This window comes from Chinchilla lanigera, unplaced genomic scaffold, assembly GCF_000276665.1.
Source record: "Chinchilla lanigera isolate Chin_1 unplaced genomic scaffold, ChiLan1.0 scaffold00008, whole genome shotgun sequence".
Lineage (NCBI taxonomy): Eukaryota > Metazoa > Chordata > Mammalia > Rodentia > Chinchillidae > Chinchilla > Chinchilla lanigera.
In genome coordinates this window covers 22,982,352-22,996,468 of record NW_004955409.1, presented here as the reverse complement: position 1 = coordinate 22,996,468, position 14,117 = coordinate 22,982,352, and the positions used below count along the sequence as shown (strand labels likewise).

The following is a 14,117-nucleotide window of genomic DNA, read 5'->3' as shown; positions in this document are numbered from 1 at the left end:
TTAAAGGCCTCTTGGCCAAGTGACACTTGGTGTCTCCTGCACTTCAACTTGGGAATGCTTGGCTTTTCTTCTTCCTTGAGCTTTGGCCCCAACTGATTCTTCCCTGGCATTTTTTGCTTTTGTTTCCTCTGGTCCTCTTGGCCCTAGTTAGCCCCCATCCCTTAGCTTGTCTGGTCCTGCTGGATGTTACTCTCAGGATTTGCTGTTCCTCAGCTCAGCTGTGTTCACATGAGCCCTGTCACTGTCCTCTGTGCTGAAAATGAGCTCCTCTCTCCTTAACACGTTCTCAGTGGCCTTCAGGTGGATTTTAGCCTCATGAGCTCCAGTGATTGGTCTGGAGGCTTTGTTTGTTCTTCCTCACTTGCGGTGAGAGGCTCTTTGTGATGCCTGGGTTCTCCTCCATGTGTTCCACCTTGATGACTCAGTGTATTGGATGGCTGTGTGATGGTTGGACTGTTCACAATTGTTGAAGGAATGGAATATATGGGGATGTGCAAGTCCTCCACCAGGATGGAGACATCTGCCCACCCAGGCTGGACTCTATTCCTTGTCAAGAGCCCCTTGGACCTGCAGACTCAGGTGGCACTTTCCCCAGAGGGTATCTTCAGAACCAGGCTTTTCTGGGCTCAGAGGCTTAACACAGGCCAGCAGCTCAAGAGGGTCAGGGAGTGTTAAGGTGATTAAAGGTGGATCTTGGTTGCCTATGAAGATCTGTGAGCATCCAGGGGCTTTGAAAGCTTGTTTCTCATTTCATGCAAGTTCTTCTCTGGCTGTTCCCCATTTGGGGCCAATGCCAGGAGCTAAGTGGAATTCTGAACTGGAGATCTCTTGGAAATGTCTCCAGGCTCAACTAGTGGGATCTTCTCTAGCAAGTGCATACTTCTGCTACTAGAGGACTTGGGAATTCCAGAGGTTGTGGCACATAGGGTGCCTGGCTCAGGGCTTGCCATCCCAGGGATGTCTCTATTGCTGGAGACATTTCCTTCATTGCAAAGGGATCATGGACAAGGTTAGTCTCTGCGAAGTGAGTTGCATTCCCTTTGTATTACCACAACCCTCATTAACCTACCAACGTCAGCAAGGCCTTTCCACCAGCTCTTCTTAAGGACCATGGACAGGACCACGGTTTATGAGTTAGGAGGTAACTGTTCTTCCTACTTATCCTCTGCTGTCTTTGTTTCATGACTTTCCTTTTACATCCTGGGATTTTTGTCAGTCAAAAGAAATGTGAAAGTAATTGTTTTGACAGGACATGTTTTCGGTTCAGTGGTAGAGCATTGCCTGCTATGTACAATGTTCTGGTATCCATCCCAATAACAGCACATCCTCTGTCCTACACACACGTGCATACACACCTGTGCACACATACATCTACAGATGTGAAAGCACTCAAGCATGCCTTTGGAAAGGAAGATGTTCTCTAAACAAGATGGTAGGAATTCACCAATGGTTGTTATATTGCATATTGCTGTCTTCAAATTAGTTTTTCTTATTCTCTTTAAAATAAAAAAAAAATAAAAATTAAAAGAAAGAAAAATGTTCTCTAAATTTCCTGACCTAAAAGTTACTCATCTACAAAGTAGTCATCAAAATAAGCACAGTGAAAGTTCACCCATTGAAGAAAGGAACATATTACATAGTATTTTTGTAGACAGAGATAGAAGAGGTGTTGGAAATGTACAGAGTAAAATGAAGGATCTCTGCTCACCATAGAAATGAGGACTAGAGGTTCCCAGGGATGATGGGGTTTGGACATTTTCTGTAGGAAGCAAGAGGACCATGAAAACATGGGTGAGAATGACAAATTCTCACAATATTCAAGCACCAGTATTATCTATCTCAAGGTCCTTACAATTAGGAAGTCTGAGATACTAATACGCAATGAGATACCAGCAAGCAGACATTTTCAGGCAGCCTTTAGTGCTGGAAAAATTTGAAACTCCTCGCGTGAACTGCTGATCTCCACCTGGGTCACCAAAGACCCAAGGGTTCCCATTTATACATGTTCACTGCACCTGAAGCTGCCTTCTCCCTGCTCCACTGTGCACTTGAGCCTGCATTACAATGACCGGTGGCCATGAATCATGAATTTGAAGCTGTTCAGACCTAGGAGGTCCTTAGAAAACTGCTCACCTCACCAGCTGATGAGTGAGGAAACAGAACAGTGAGGTCCCACTGACTTGTTTAAATTCTCCCATGGTTTAGTATTGGGACCAGATTACAAAACCTGACTCACTTCTTGGGATTTTGTGTGTTGAGTACAAACCAGAAACCAAGAGGAAGGGGACTTTTCACCTAGGCATTTTTGCTGCACACTTGCTAGAAGAGAGTATGGCTCTTGCCACTGTCACCTTCTGAGTTGCATTTTGCTTGTGCAGGACCCTCACTTTCTACAAGGCATCACTTATAACCCAGAATAGTTGGTAAATTAAAAGGGTCAGTCTCTCCCCTCTTCAAGCCTAATTTCTGATCCTAAGTCAGCAGGACTACCTCAAGGTTAATTGCACAAGAGGTGCTTTTTGGAAGAAAAACATTACATTTTCTGATTCATCTATAAAGTAGTCATCAAAATAAGCACAGTGACAGTTCACCCATGGTAAAGGGAACACATTACATATGATTTGCGTAGATGGAGATAGAAGAGGTGCTGCAAACGTAGAAAGAATAAAACACAGACCATGTAGCATCGCAGAATAAAAAGGCATGTGTGGACATTAATGAAAACTGAGGTAAAGCATCAAAGTATAGTTCATTTACTAGTGCTTAGCAAGCATGAAAACTGAATAAATTTATGCAGAAAGTGCTGTTATACGTGCAACACGAGGAAAGCGAACTTTTACTTACACAGTGAGCAAAAACAGGTCATGCTGGACAGTGATTCTGAATGCAGTTCTCTCAAGTGCATGTAGGAAGAGAAACGATTCCAGTGAAAAGTGTGTACTTACAAGCCTGAAGCTGCAGCAAATGTGAACATGTCCGTAGCTATAATATATGTATTGCAATAAAACCTGGTATTGAAGGTGAGGATGGTGGTGTATGTATGTATTTCTGGCACTCAGGAGGTTGAAGCAGGAGGATTGCTTCAGCTCGGAATTCAGAGGCCAGATTGAGCAATTCTGAGACTCTATCTTGAAGAGAAACAAAGAAACAAACAAAAAATAGAGGAGAAATCAACCTGCACAGCAAGAAGTGCAAACCAAGTGTAAAGGAATTCCATTTTTGTATCCATTCACCTTTGTCTTGAATGTCACCCACTAAAGAATTTATTTTCATCCCATAAGACAGATATTGCACTTGGTATTGCCATATAATAAGCAGGGGAAAACACCGAACAGGAAGTTTTCATTTCTCCTTGCAACCTACTAAATAGTCATCATCAACAATCAGGAATGTATGCCACTCCTAAACCCTAACAAATCCATCACACCTAGAATAAAATGAAAACAATATTGTGGGTTGTTGTTCTTGCTATTGTCAATTGGTTAGTTTGCACTTGTTTCAATATTCTTGTTACTTTTTTACTGCTGCAGATGGTATTTTCTTTTTTCATTTATTTGTTTTTGCAATATTGTCTATCAGCACCACTGACACTGTACTACTGATCTACATGCCCAGCTCTTGCACTGTCTTCTTTTTTTAATATTTAGGTAACGTCTCAGTAATTTGCCCAGGCTGGTCTTCAGCTTGTGATCATCCTGTCACAGCCTCCCATGTAACTGGAACTACAGGTACTAGAATTCTTTAAAATGTTAGGAACCTCACGGCAATTTACAAATTGTTTTACAAACACATGGAATGAGAGATGTGGGCTGCATGCTTTCTTTGTACATGTGGGTATGTATTTCTTTTGACTCTCAGATGTCAAATGATCCCTGAGTGTGTATGTTAACAAAGATGCTGATGCCTAATATGCACTGGAAGAAGAGTGTCAGGAAGATGACAAACAGTTTTCACTTGAAACTTACTGAGCACTCATAGGCAGTGGTTCTTGTGCACAAGGGGTGAGACACATCATTGTAAACATTTCACTTAATTTAAAAAGCAACCTGAGATAGAATACTGAAAATTGGTTCCTGAGTCCTCTGATGATGTTTCAGTGTGTACAGTACTTGGAGAGAATCATGTATGAAACATTCTAAACTTCTAAAGTGTTCATAATCACAAACTATCAAGTGGCATCTGGGTTGAAAGCAGCAAAAACCAACTGACCACCACAGTGTGACATTTAAGGCCCTTTCTCCGAAGGAGATCCCACTCAAGCCTTAGCTTCCTTCTGACACTATTAACAGCAACATTTTCCAAAACCACCTTTGTGCCTTTATCTGAGACTTCACTGTATGTTCTTTCTCCAGTCATTTGAAATCTTTCACGATTCCATCTCCGACTGTGGCTTTATTTTCTAGACAACAACTCCTTGCCCTGCATCTCTTTAAATTTTATTATTTTCTCCACCCTTGTTTTGTATGTTTTCTTCTCCCCCCTCTCCCACTGATCCGGGCAGTTTCTTTTGGCCAGGGCTTCATGGAAACCCTCCCAACTGTCCTTCTCCTTGAGTATCAGAGTATCTGCCTGGGTACAGCTTGGTCCTCAACCATGGCATGCCCCTGTTTGTATTTTCACCCAGTTCAGACAGAAGTCTCTGTAACATGTGAATAGTCCACTTTAAAGGACAACACAGTGGAAGTGGAAATACTAATGTAGGGAGACTGTGTCAGTGATGAAGAGTCTTGGCAGAGTACTTGAAGAGTAATGTCACAAAGAAGGCAGTTGAAAGATCCAAAGTACCCATTAGGGAGGTTAGATTCCCAACCAGAAGATGGGATTGGGTGGGGAGACTACAGTAGCCTCAGAATAGTACCTAAAAGATCAAGTGAGCTCTGGGGTGGTGATGTCCCATGGGACAGACGTGAGTGGCCCACTTGCTTCTGCATTCTCATATTGTGGAGAGTGCCTCAGGGTGTCTTTCAATTTTCTGTAGTAAACTTTTTTGCCTTGTATATATGATATTTCACAAGACAACAACAAATATTCTACCTATAACTATGTACTATATGTATTATATAGTTAAAATCCTGTGGAAGAGGAAAAGACCTTTATCTAGAGTGACAGATTTCCTGAAGTCACCATGACCCATGTGATTATAATGTGAACTTATTGGAGCTTTCAAGGCCCAAACGAAGGCACCTGAGAGCTGTTTGTGTGACCTGGTTGGAGAGGGTGGAGTCCCTGGGTGCAGCTTACAGGGAATGATGCTGTACAAGGCTCTTCTCTTAGTTCCTGTTCCTTGAGATGGGCGGAGCCACAACGGATGGACCTGTGTCTCCTCCTCCCTTCCTCCACTCTCTTTACTGTGGGGCTTGTTTCTTAGGCAAGCCTTGAGTTTTTAATTCTCATATTCAGAGATTATTTTCCTGTCAGTTGCCCAAGTCACCTCCTCTTTCACTCACTCATTACTCATTTATTAGTACAAGCTTGCAATATATGAGGTATCCTAATGTGGACTTGGCAAATGTACATAGTACATTGTTTCCTTTTTTCACCCCCTTTCCATCATCTTCTTCTCCTTAGCTCCATTTTGGATCCCCTTTCCATAAATGTGTTGATCCTCTCACAACCAGACTTTAATCATGAGCAACAATCACCACAGAGGTAAAATAGAGAGCAGACTGCAAACACGCCATCTTGTGCACCTTCATAGCAATTCTCACACCCATAATTTGCTGCCTCTGGTTGCTTGGTTAAAACAGACATCAGGTCATCTGACTCTTCCACACCTAATAGGCATTAAGGACACTTGTGTCTTCTTAGGTAAATGAATCCAGTGTGACACTTACTGTAGCCTCCTCCCCAGCATGCAGACAGCTAGCACAGAGTCTAGGCCTGGCAAAACGATGACAAGTATATTTCTAAAGGAAGAAAATCACTGCTAGTCTATGATAGGAGAGGTGAGAATGCAAGACAAAGGAGACTCGTGAAGTTTTCTGACTTTCTGCGGAGAAGAAATAAAAAATATGGCCTGAGTATCCATCGAAAAGATAATTCAGTAAATTTTAGAAAGCAGCATAGTCCAGAAAATACCACTAATTTCCTACCCTGGAGAAAAAAATCTGGAGGTATTTTTCTCCACCACCACTTGCTCATATTTTCAAGAACATCAACCTTGGAAGACAGATTGGATGGTTTTCTGTTGATGGTCGTTCTTTTCTAAGCATTACAAACTAACCTTGCCTAATAGATTTCTGCAGGAAATTGAAGAGGAGCATATTAAAAGGGCCTTGAGGTGAGTGATTCTGTATGTCCCTTCACAAGGTAGGGGCATCTGCAGCCAGACCAACTGGATGTGCACTGCCTCTGCTTTTGATTCTCTGCTCAGTGCTCCTCTCACTACCTTCTGTTGTGACTGTGATAAAGGGAGTCATGGTAGGGTTCCTAATGAGTGGAAAGTGTGTGGAGCTGGCTTCTGGTGAGAAAATCTATAGATAGAGTCTCTTATCCAGGTGGTCAAGTTTTAGAGATGCCTACATGGTTCTCCAAGACGGCTTTAGAAGTCGGTGGAAAGGATGCCAGAGAGAAATCAAATAAGAAAGGCCTCAAGGCCTGGAACATTCTGAAAACCTAATGCAAAGGCACATAGGGATTTAACACTCCGGTAAGGAAAGTGGCACTTAGAAATGGGACAGAGCAGTCCATCAGTTGTGAAGGTGCATGTGGGGGAACAAACCTGTAATTTTTCTGGAAGGATGGCCAATGTAGATGAATCCATGAGAGCAGGAAGGTGGGCACCTGGGAAGTCTGGGAGTGTGAAGCATGCACTACCATTGAATACCCTTTAGCACCTTGGTGACTCTTTTCTGTTGTGTGAATCTATGGCTTTGGAAGCCTAAAAGATGAAGCTTAAGGCCCAGGTCCCAAATTGCTAGCTCTTAACCTGAGCAAATACATGACATCCTCCAGCTGCTAGTCTGTGAATGGGGTGAATAACTTAGCCTGCTGCTACAGGACACAGGTGAGCTACCAGGAAATGTCACTCACTAGAGGAAACCATCCCAGTGTGTACCACTTAATGGATGAGTGCAGAAAGAAATGTGACTTACCCATATAACAAGATGAAATGCAGTCATGAGAAGTTGTAGAGGCTGTCCAGCTCTGCTACATGGTAGAAGCCTTGAAACACTCTGTTGAGCAAAAGAAGTCACTTGTAAAATGTCATGTGTTGTATGACTCCATGTGAGGGCCAGGTGCAGATAGGCACGGTGCAGAGACCATAGTGGTTACGAGTACCCATGGGTTACAAGGGTTTCCCCTTGAAATGAGAAATATGCTACAAATCCCACAGTGGACTAACTGCCACTGGATTGTCCTTTCAAGTGATGGGTTTTGTAAGCAGAACTCTGTGTAAGTGGCTTATTTTTAAAACATGACTTACTAATGTTCCCCTGGCGAGGGCCCTCTGTGCTCATCCCCCTTTGCCCCCGTGCCATTCTTTCCTGCCCCCTCCACCATCCAACCAACTCCCAGCCCAGCCTTCCCACCCCACCCACCAGCCCTCTCTTCCATCACTGCCCCTAAGGCTCCAAACCTCTGGAGAAGCACATCTGGAAGTTTGGTGCTTGGGTCCTACAGCTGCCCGAGGGTGTCCCTGTGAGCACTTCTCTCCTGAAATGGAAACAGACACTGAAAGCTGGTTCTTCTCATGCCCTGCTTGTGATGACCAAGGCTCCCAGAAGATGGCATGTGCTGGGTCTTGGGATGAGGAACTGGCTGTCACCTTGGGTTCATGTTCTGTCCCTTTACAAGTCTGATGTTGCCTACCTTTGCCTTCTGTGTACTGTACTGTGAAATCCAGGGTGGATTTCTACCAACAGAAACTCTCCCACTCTGTAGAGGTTTCAGGCAGTCAGACAACCAAGACTGAGGCCCTGCTGCCTGTGCATACAGCAGGGCTCTACCCTGTCACTGAACCTGGCCTCTAAAGGGGAGCAGTAATACCAACCCCAGGTGTTTGAAAGTTAATTGAGTGATGCACCTCTGCTGTCCTAGTGCATGGCGGTTGTGGAAGTGGTGCTTTGTGTTCCAGGCCATGTTCTGGCTGGGCCTTGTGCTGGTAAAGCTCACTTGAGCAAGTTTCACAGTCTCTACTGACCCAGGACTACTGTGGACACCAGCCAGTCTCCTGAGCATCTCCCCAGTGTCTGGGAGTGAACTTTCCCAACTATATTCTTAAGAGACCCAAGCATGTTAGAGATGTGAATGCAGTTGCTCCAATGCCTGTCGGCTTTATCATGAACAGGAGGCCATTATGCATCAGAGATATTTTGCCTTTCCTCTGGTCAGCCCACACTGATCTTCTGCAAACTTGAATCTTGTCCTCCTTTTATTTTTTTTACACTCACCCCAGACTCGCTGTCTTCTGCCATTTACCCCTTCCTAGTCCTGCTTCTAGCCCATACCATCTCTCTTTTGTGGCCTTGCTAAATGCAAATCTTATTTGTTACCCCTTCCTCAGTTCATATTCTGTACGCCCATGTTCTGTGATACTACTCCCAGTTCCTTCTTTCTAATGCAACATTTGATCCCCACCTTTATGAAAGAACTCACATCAAACAACATCTCAGAATGCAAAAGGGTGTTTTATTTACTATCACTTCTGCGGTACTCCTCCCTTAAACAGGACGTGGTAATGCTAACTTTCAGCAGTATGTCGGAATCAGCAAATGTCTACCTATTTTTCTACATATCTATGTGGATAATCCCGTGGAGGCCAAGGTGGCTGGGCAGTGCTGCTGGCTCTCACCTTGCATACCCGTAGTACTGGGCAATTTCCCTGTCTTCCTCCCTCTGCCTGAAGAACTGCAGCTTCCCAAAGGAGGTGCATTTCGCGGCCACCTCGCGCCCTTGCTGAGCCTGCCTCTTCAGGGCTTCGCGCTCTGGCCTCTGTTCTGCCCTGATGGGGCGGGACATGAAGGGCAGAGGCACGTTGGGTTCCCTCCAGGGAATGGGTTGGTGGCTGAAGTCTTGGAGGAGAAATGGATGTTGTGGCTGAGGCAGGGGCTTGTGCTTGGTCACTGCAGTGGCAACAAGCCCCCTTCTGAGAGAAGCAGAAGGTGCTATGTCCTGGGGTGCAGGCTTAGATATTGCACACTGAGAAAGCCCAGGCTGTTTTGAAGTGGTCCAGCGTGGCTGATTGGCACTTCCCAGGGCTGGCCGAACTGGTTTTCCAGGACCCAGCAGAGAGGTGTGGGCAGCTGCTAATTGGGAAGGTTGAGCTCTGCCATCAGCAGCAGCAGGGTAAGCAGCAGGATAAGCTGCAGTGGGTCTCCGTGAGGCTGGATGCTGTGCCCTTCTAGAAACAGGTCTTGCCTGAGACTTTTCTGGAGTTGGAAAGCTCAAAGGTATTATCTTCACCTTCCCAGGTGATGGGAGCTCACACAGGGATGCAGATGAATCCTCTGTTTCAGCACGGATGTGCTGGTTCTGGGATCTTTCTGGAGCACTCTCAGGCCCCTTTCTCTTCCGTGGGGCTTCCTGCCATGGTTTGGTTGCTGGCAATGACTTGGAGTCTTTGCTGCTGGTTGGTGTTCTCTGAGCCCCATATAAAAAGTTCCCAGCTCTCTTCTCAGTCTTATTCCCTAGGGGGTGAAAAACCTGCTCAGACTCCAGCATGTGCTTGCCTAGGAAGGTGGGAGGCATTTTGAAGGCCTCTTGGCCAAGTGCGGGTCGGTGTGTCTTGAGCTTCAAGTTGGGAATGCTTGGCTTTTCTTCACCCATGAGTTTGGGCCCCAGCTGCTTCCTCTCTGTCATTTTCTTGCTTTTTTTCCTCTGTTTCTCTTGTTCCTAGTTTGCCCACAGTCCTCCGTTTGAGTGATCCTGCTGGATGTGTTCCCAGTGGTCTTGCTGTTGCTCAGCTCAGCTGTGTTCATATGAGCCCTGTCAATGGCCTCTGCACTGAGAATGAGCTCTTCTCCCCTTAACAGGCTCTCAGGGTCCTTCAGCTAGATTTCAGCCTCAGGAGCTCCAGTGATTGGCCAGGAGGATTTCTGTTTGTTCTTCCTCAATGGAGGCAAGGAACCTTTAGTGACCCTTGAGTTCTCCTGAACCTGATTCACCTCGATGACTCCAGTGTCTTGGGTTTTGATGGCTACTGGATGCTGGAACTGGTCAAGACTGTCAAAGGAATTAAATATGTGTGGAAGTCGAATGCCCTCAATGAGGGCTGCAACGTCTGACTCCTCTAGGCTAGAGTTAATTCGTTTGGTGAGATTCTCTCAGTCCTGGAAACTAGGGAAGCACTCTCCCCAGAAGACTTCTTCAGAACCAGGCTTTTCTTGGCTTGGAGGCTCAAGGCAGGACAAATCTCCAAGGGGTCCGGGATAGCTAAGGAGAGTAGAAGCTATCCGAGGTTTTCCATGATAATCTGGTGGGAATCCAGAGACATTGAAAGCTTGCTTCTCATTCCATCATAGTTCTCCGGTTGTTCTTGGTTTGTATCCAAGGCCAAGAGGTGAATGGAAATCTGCAATGAAGCTCTCTGTGATACATTCTCAATCTCAGCTATTGAAATGTTCTCTAGAAAGTGAGTACTTCTGCTACTGCAGGACTCAAGGAATTCCAAAGGCTGTGGCACATATGGTGCCTGGCTTGGGGCTTGCCACCCAGGGAATGTCTCTGTCTCTGGGGTAGTTTTCTTCACTGCAAAGGAATCAGAGGAGACATCAGTCCCTGCTGAGCAAGTTGCTTCCCCTTCACACAGCTCTCAGAAGCCCACCAACCAGTAAGGCCTTTCCATCAGCTCTTCTTAAGGACATGGTGTTATGGTTTATGTCTGTGTGTCCCCTCCAAAGCCTCATGCGACCATGGGGCAGGCTTTTAGAGTTTGAATATGGGTGTGAGAGCTGCACCAGCCCTGGGTGGATAGTTTGCATATGTAAGGGAGAGGAAAAGAGTGCTTGGGACTTTCCTCCCCCATTCGGCCCTGGTGGGTGCTTGCGGCTTAGCTGTGTGCTGCCGCCCTGAGATGCAGCCCTCCACCATGTGCCACTCTGCCTTATAATCTGCCAAGTACAGATTGAAACTTCCACGAACTGTAAGTGAAATAAACCTTTCCTTCCTTAATTTTGGGCTTTAGGTATTTTGTCCCAGGAGTGAGAAAAAAGTAACTGAGACACATGGTCAGGAACCCACTTTAGTAGCTGGGAAGTAACTGTTTGGCTTTTTTCCTGCCAAAGATATCACCTGTTGGCCTTGTTTCCTAGCTTTCCTTTTAGGTCCTAGGATTGTCCTTAACCAAAGGAAATGTGAAAGTGATTTTAGAACAGTACATGGTTTGGGAACAGTAATAGAACACTATATACTATGCACAAGACTACATACACATATGTAGCTTGCTCCTATCAAGTCTGCTCAGTCCTATCTGCTCCCTTGCCAGCAGAAGAATCCTTCTTGCTAAGGAGTAGGGAAAATGCAGGTCTTCCACATCTGCACTGTGTGCAAGATAGATTCCAAGCCCAATCCTTCGGACATTGCAATGGTTGATTCATTGTGTCAACTGGAGAACTTTAGAAGTGTAACTAAGGCACTCAGCAGGGGGCCAGGGTCCTCATTTTGTAAACATCCTCAGCCTGTGCAAGACCAGGACACAGAGATGGTATGGAGGTTACACACAGTATAAGGGAGGAAAAGAGGCTTGTTCTCCCCATTTTGGCTGTTATTAGTTTGCTGTCTTCTCCCTCCTTGAATTGTTGCCCCTCACCACGCCACCCTGCCTTGGAGCCAGCTGATTAGTAACTAAAACTTCCAAACTGTAAACTAAATAAACAGTTCCTTAATTTTGGACATCAGGTATTTTGTCTCAGCAATGAGAGAAGAGGAACCAAGACAGAAAATCAACAGACAGGTTATCTGAAACACAGGGTGATAAATGCTGTAAAAAGTAAAGGAAAATGCAGCTATCCTTACCACCATAAGTTTAAAGTGCCTTACAATGGGACCACAGCAATAGAAGAGTGAATAGAATTATTTACAGGGTGGTGGTGTGAAGAAAAATTTGAAAATCAACTACTCCTCTGACACCATATGAGGACAAAATAAGATCATGCATCCTACCATGTAGCTCGTCTGTTGGACTCACTGAGCCTTGAGTGACTATACTAGCGATAGCCTGAGCCAGCTCAGTCTGACTGCAGTTAGCTACATACCTTGTACTTTCTAGCAAGGAGACATGACTGACACTATTACTCACTTACTTCAAGGACTTTCTGCCTAGCCATGAGAGATAGCCGACCCTACCCAATAGAAATTCACCACACTTTCAAGCTTTAGGATCTCCTGCTTGCAAACCCTATATAAACTAAACTCAAAGCCAGCATTGGGCTGATGCTTTGAGAGTGATGCCCCATCAGCCTGCTGGTGTAATAAAGTTGGTTGCTTACGAACTCCTTGGTGCAGAGCATTTTCCATTCGGTTCGGTACCGGTTTCCATTACAGTGGTACAGGGGGACTGATCTACAAGAGCTTTGAAAAGTAGAGCCTGTCTCAGTGGGCTTCCTGGGGTGCTGGGTGTTCTCAGTGCATTAGAGATGGCCTATGTGTAATATGCAGTCCCTTCTTACAGAGACTTTAAATGGAGTAGCTGAGCAAAAGTAGGGAGTGAAGCCTCAGAACTGAAATGCTACAGAGCTATCTATTCATCACTACCCAGCCGCAGATTCTACCCCCTTCAGAATGCTAACCTGACTCCTTTCCCTTTCTGTTCTAGGTACCCACTGTGGAAACTTTTTTTCATGCTGGTTTGAGCAGTCCCTGAGTAGTAGATTGCAGAAGGAGAGACCGGTGTTGTGACATTTGTGTGCCCAGTCTCCTTTAGCACAACTGCTATTTCTGGTTGAGGGGCAGAAGCTCTGTTACCCTCTATAACATGCACAGTCAAAGGGTTTCATGCAGAGGCCAAGTTGCCCATATGGCAGAGGCCCATCTGCACCCTGATTATTGTAGAAAACCTGGCTTCCTTGTTGGTAGGCAAGGTGCAGTCTGTGTACCTGATTTGGAATGTGCAGTAGTGGTATCCTCTGAATCAGGCTGGTGGATGGCTATGGGGTCATGGCATGGGGATGAGCTATCATGGCTCTGAAAGTCCTGTGTCCCTGTGAAGGCTTCAAGTGAGGAAGACCTGCTTTCTCTATTTCTGGTCAGATTCCCCTGGGAAGCGCTTGGATAGGAGGCAGACAAAGTGGACATCTGGGTCTGCTCAGTAACCCCCCAAACCTACTTGTGCTATAGTGCTGGAATTAGCCCTACCTGGGTGGAACTAGGTGACAGAAGATGAGGGCAGAGCCAGGCTGAACCAATGGCTGGAGCGGACACTGTAGAGAAGTGGCAGGCGCTGCCTGCTGAGGGAGCAGTTTTGCTCTCCAGGGGAAATGAAAGCTGCCAAGAACTGGAAGTTCCAAAAGACGACACAATGAAGACATTTCCTGAGAGAAGCAAGAGGCCATGAAAACATAGGTGACACCGACAGATTTTTGTTGTATTTCAGCACCAGGATTGTCTATCCTAAGGTCTTTTTAATCAGGAAGCCTGTGATACCAACATTTGGGGAGGTGCTAATAATCAAGTACTGTCAGGTAGCTTTTAAGCTCTGGGCTGGTTTGAAATTCTTCTCGTGAACTACCTGTCTCCCACCTGGCTCACCAAAGACCCAAGGGGTCTCCTTCGTACATGCAGCAGCCTTCTCCCTCCCTGCTGCTCTTGAGCCTGCAAGCACGCTGACTCATGACCCAGGGTTGGGCATCTGAAACCTTTCAGCTCAAGGAGATCCTTAGGGAACTTGTAGCCTTATCAGTTATGAGGGAGGACATTGACATGAAAGGGGCCCCATGGACTGTTCAAGTTCCCCCACCAATGATTATTGGGAGCAGGTCACAGAGCCTGACTCCCCCGTCAGGACTTTGTGTGCTGAGCACAGTCCAAAACCAAGAGGATAGAAACTGCACCTAGGCGATTTTGTTCCTCACTTGGTAGGAGACAGTATGGCTCTTGCCATTGTTATCTTAGATGGCTCCTTTTGCAGGTACAGGACCATCCCTGTCTCCCAGGGGTCATTTATAACCAGGATGGTTGGT

The 14,117-nt window shown here is 45.7% G+C and overlaps 1 protein-coding gene across 1 annotated transcript; it reads right to left on the bottom strand.

Moving 5' to 3' along the window:
* Positions 1 to 8,790: 8,790 nt before the first annotated feature.
* Positions 8,791 to 13,233, bottom strand: LOC106147654 (uncharacterized protein C2orf78-like). Its single transcript, XM_013510164.1, is given in 6 exon segments — positions 8,791 to 9,834; positions 9,927 to 10,164; positions 10,291 to 10,355; positions 10,358 to 10,689; positions 12,763 to 12,906; positions 13,035 to 13,233. Coding segments are annotated over 6 exon segments (2,022 nt in total).
* Positions 13,234 to 14,117: the final 884 nt, after the last annotated feature.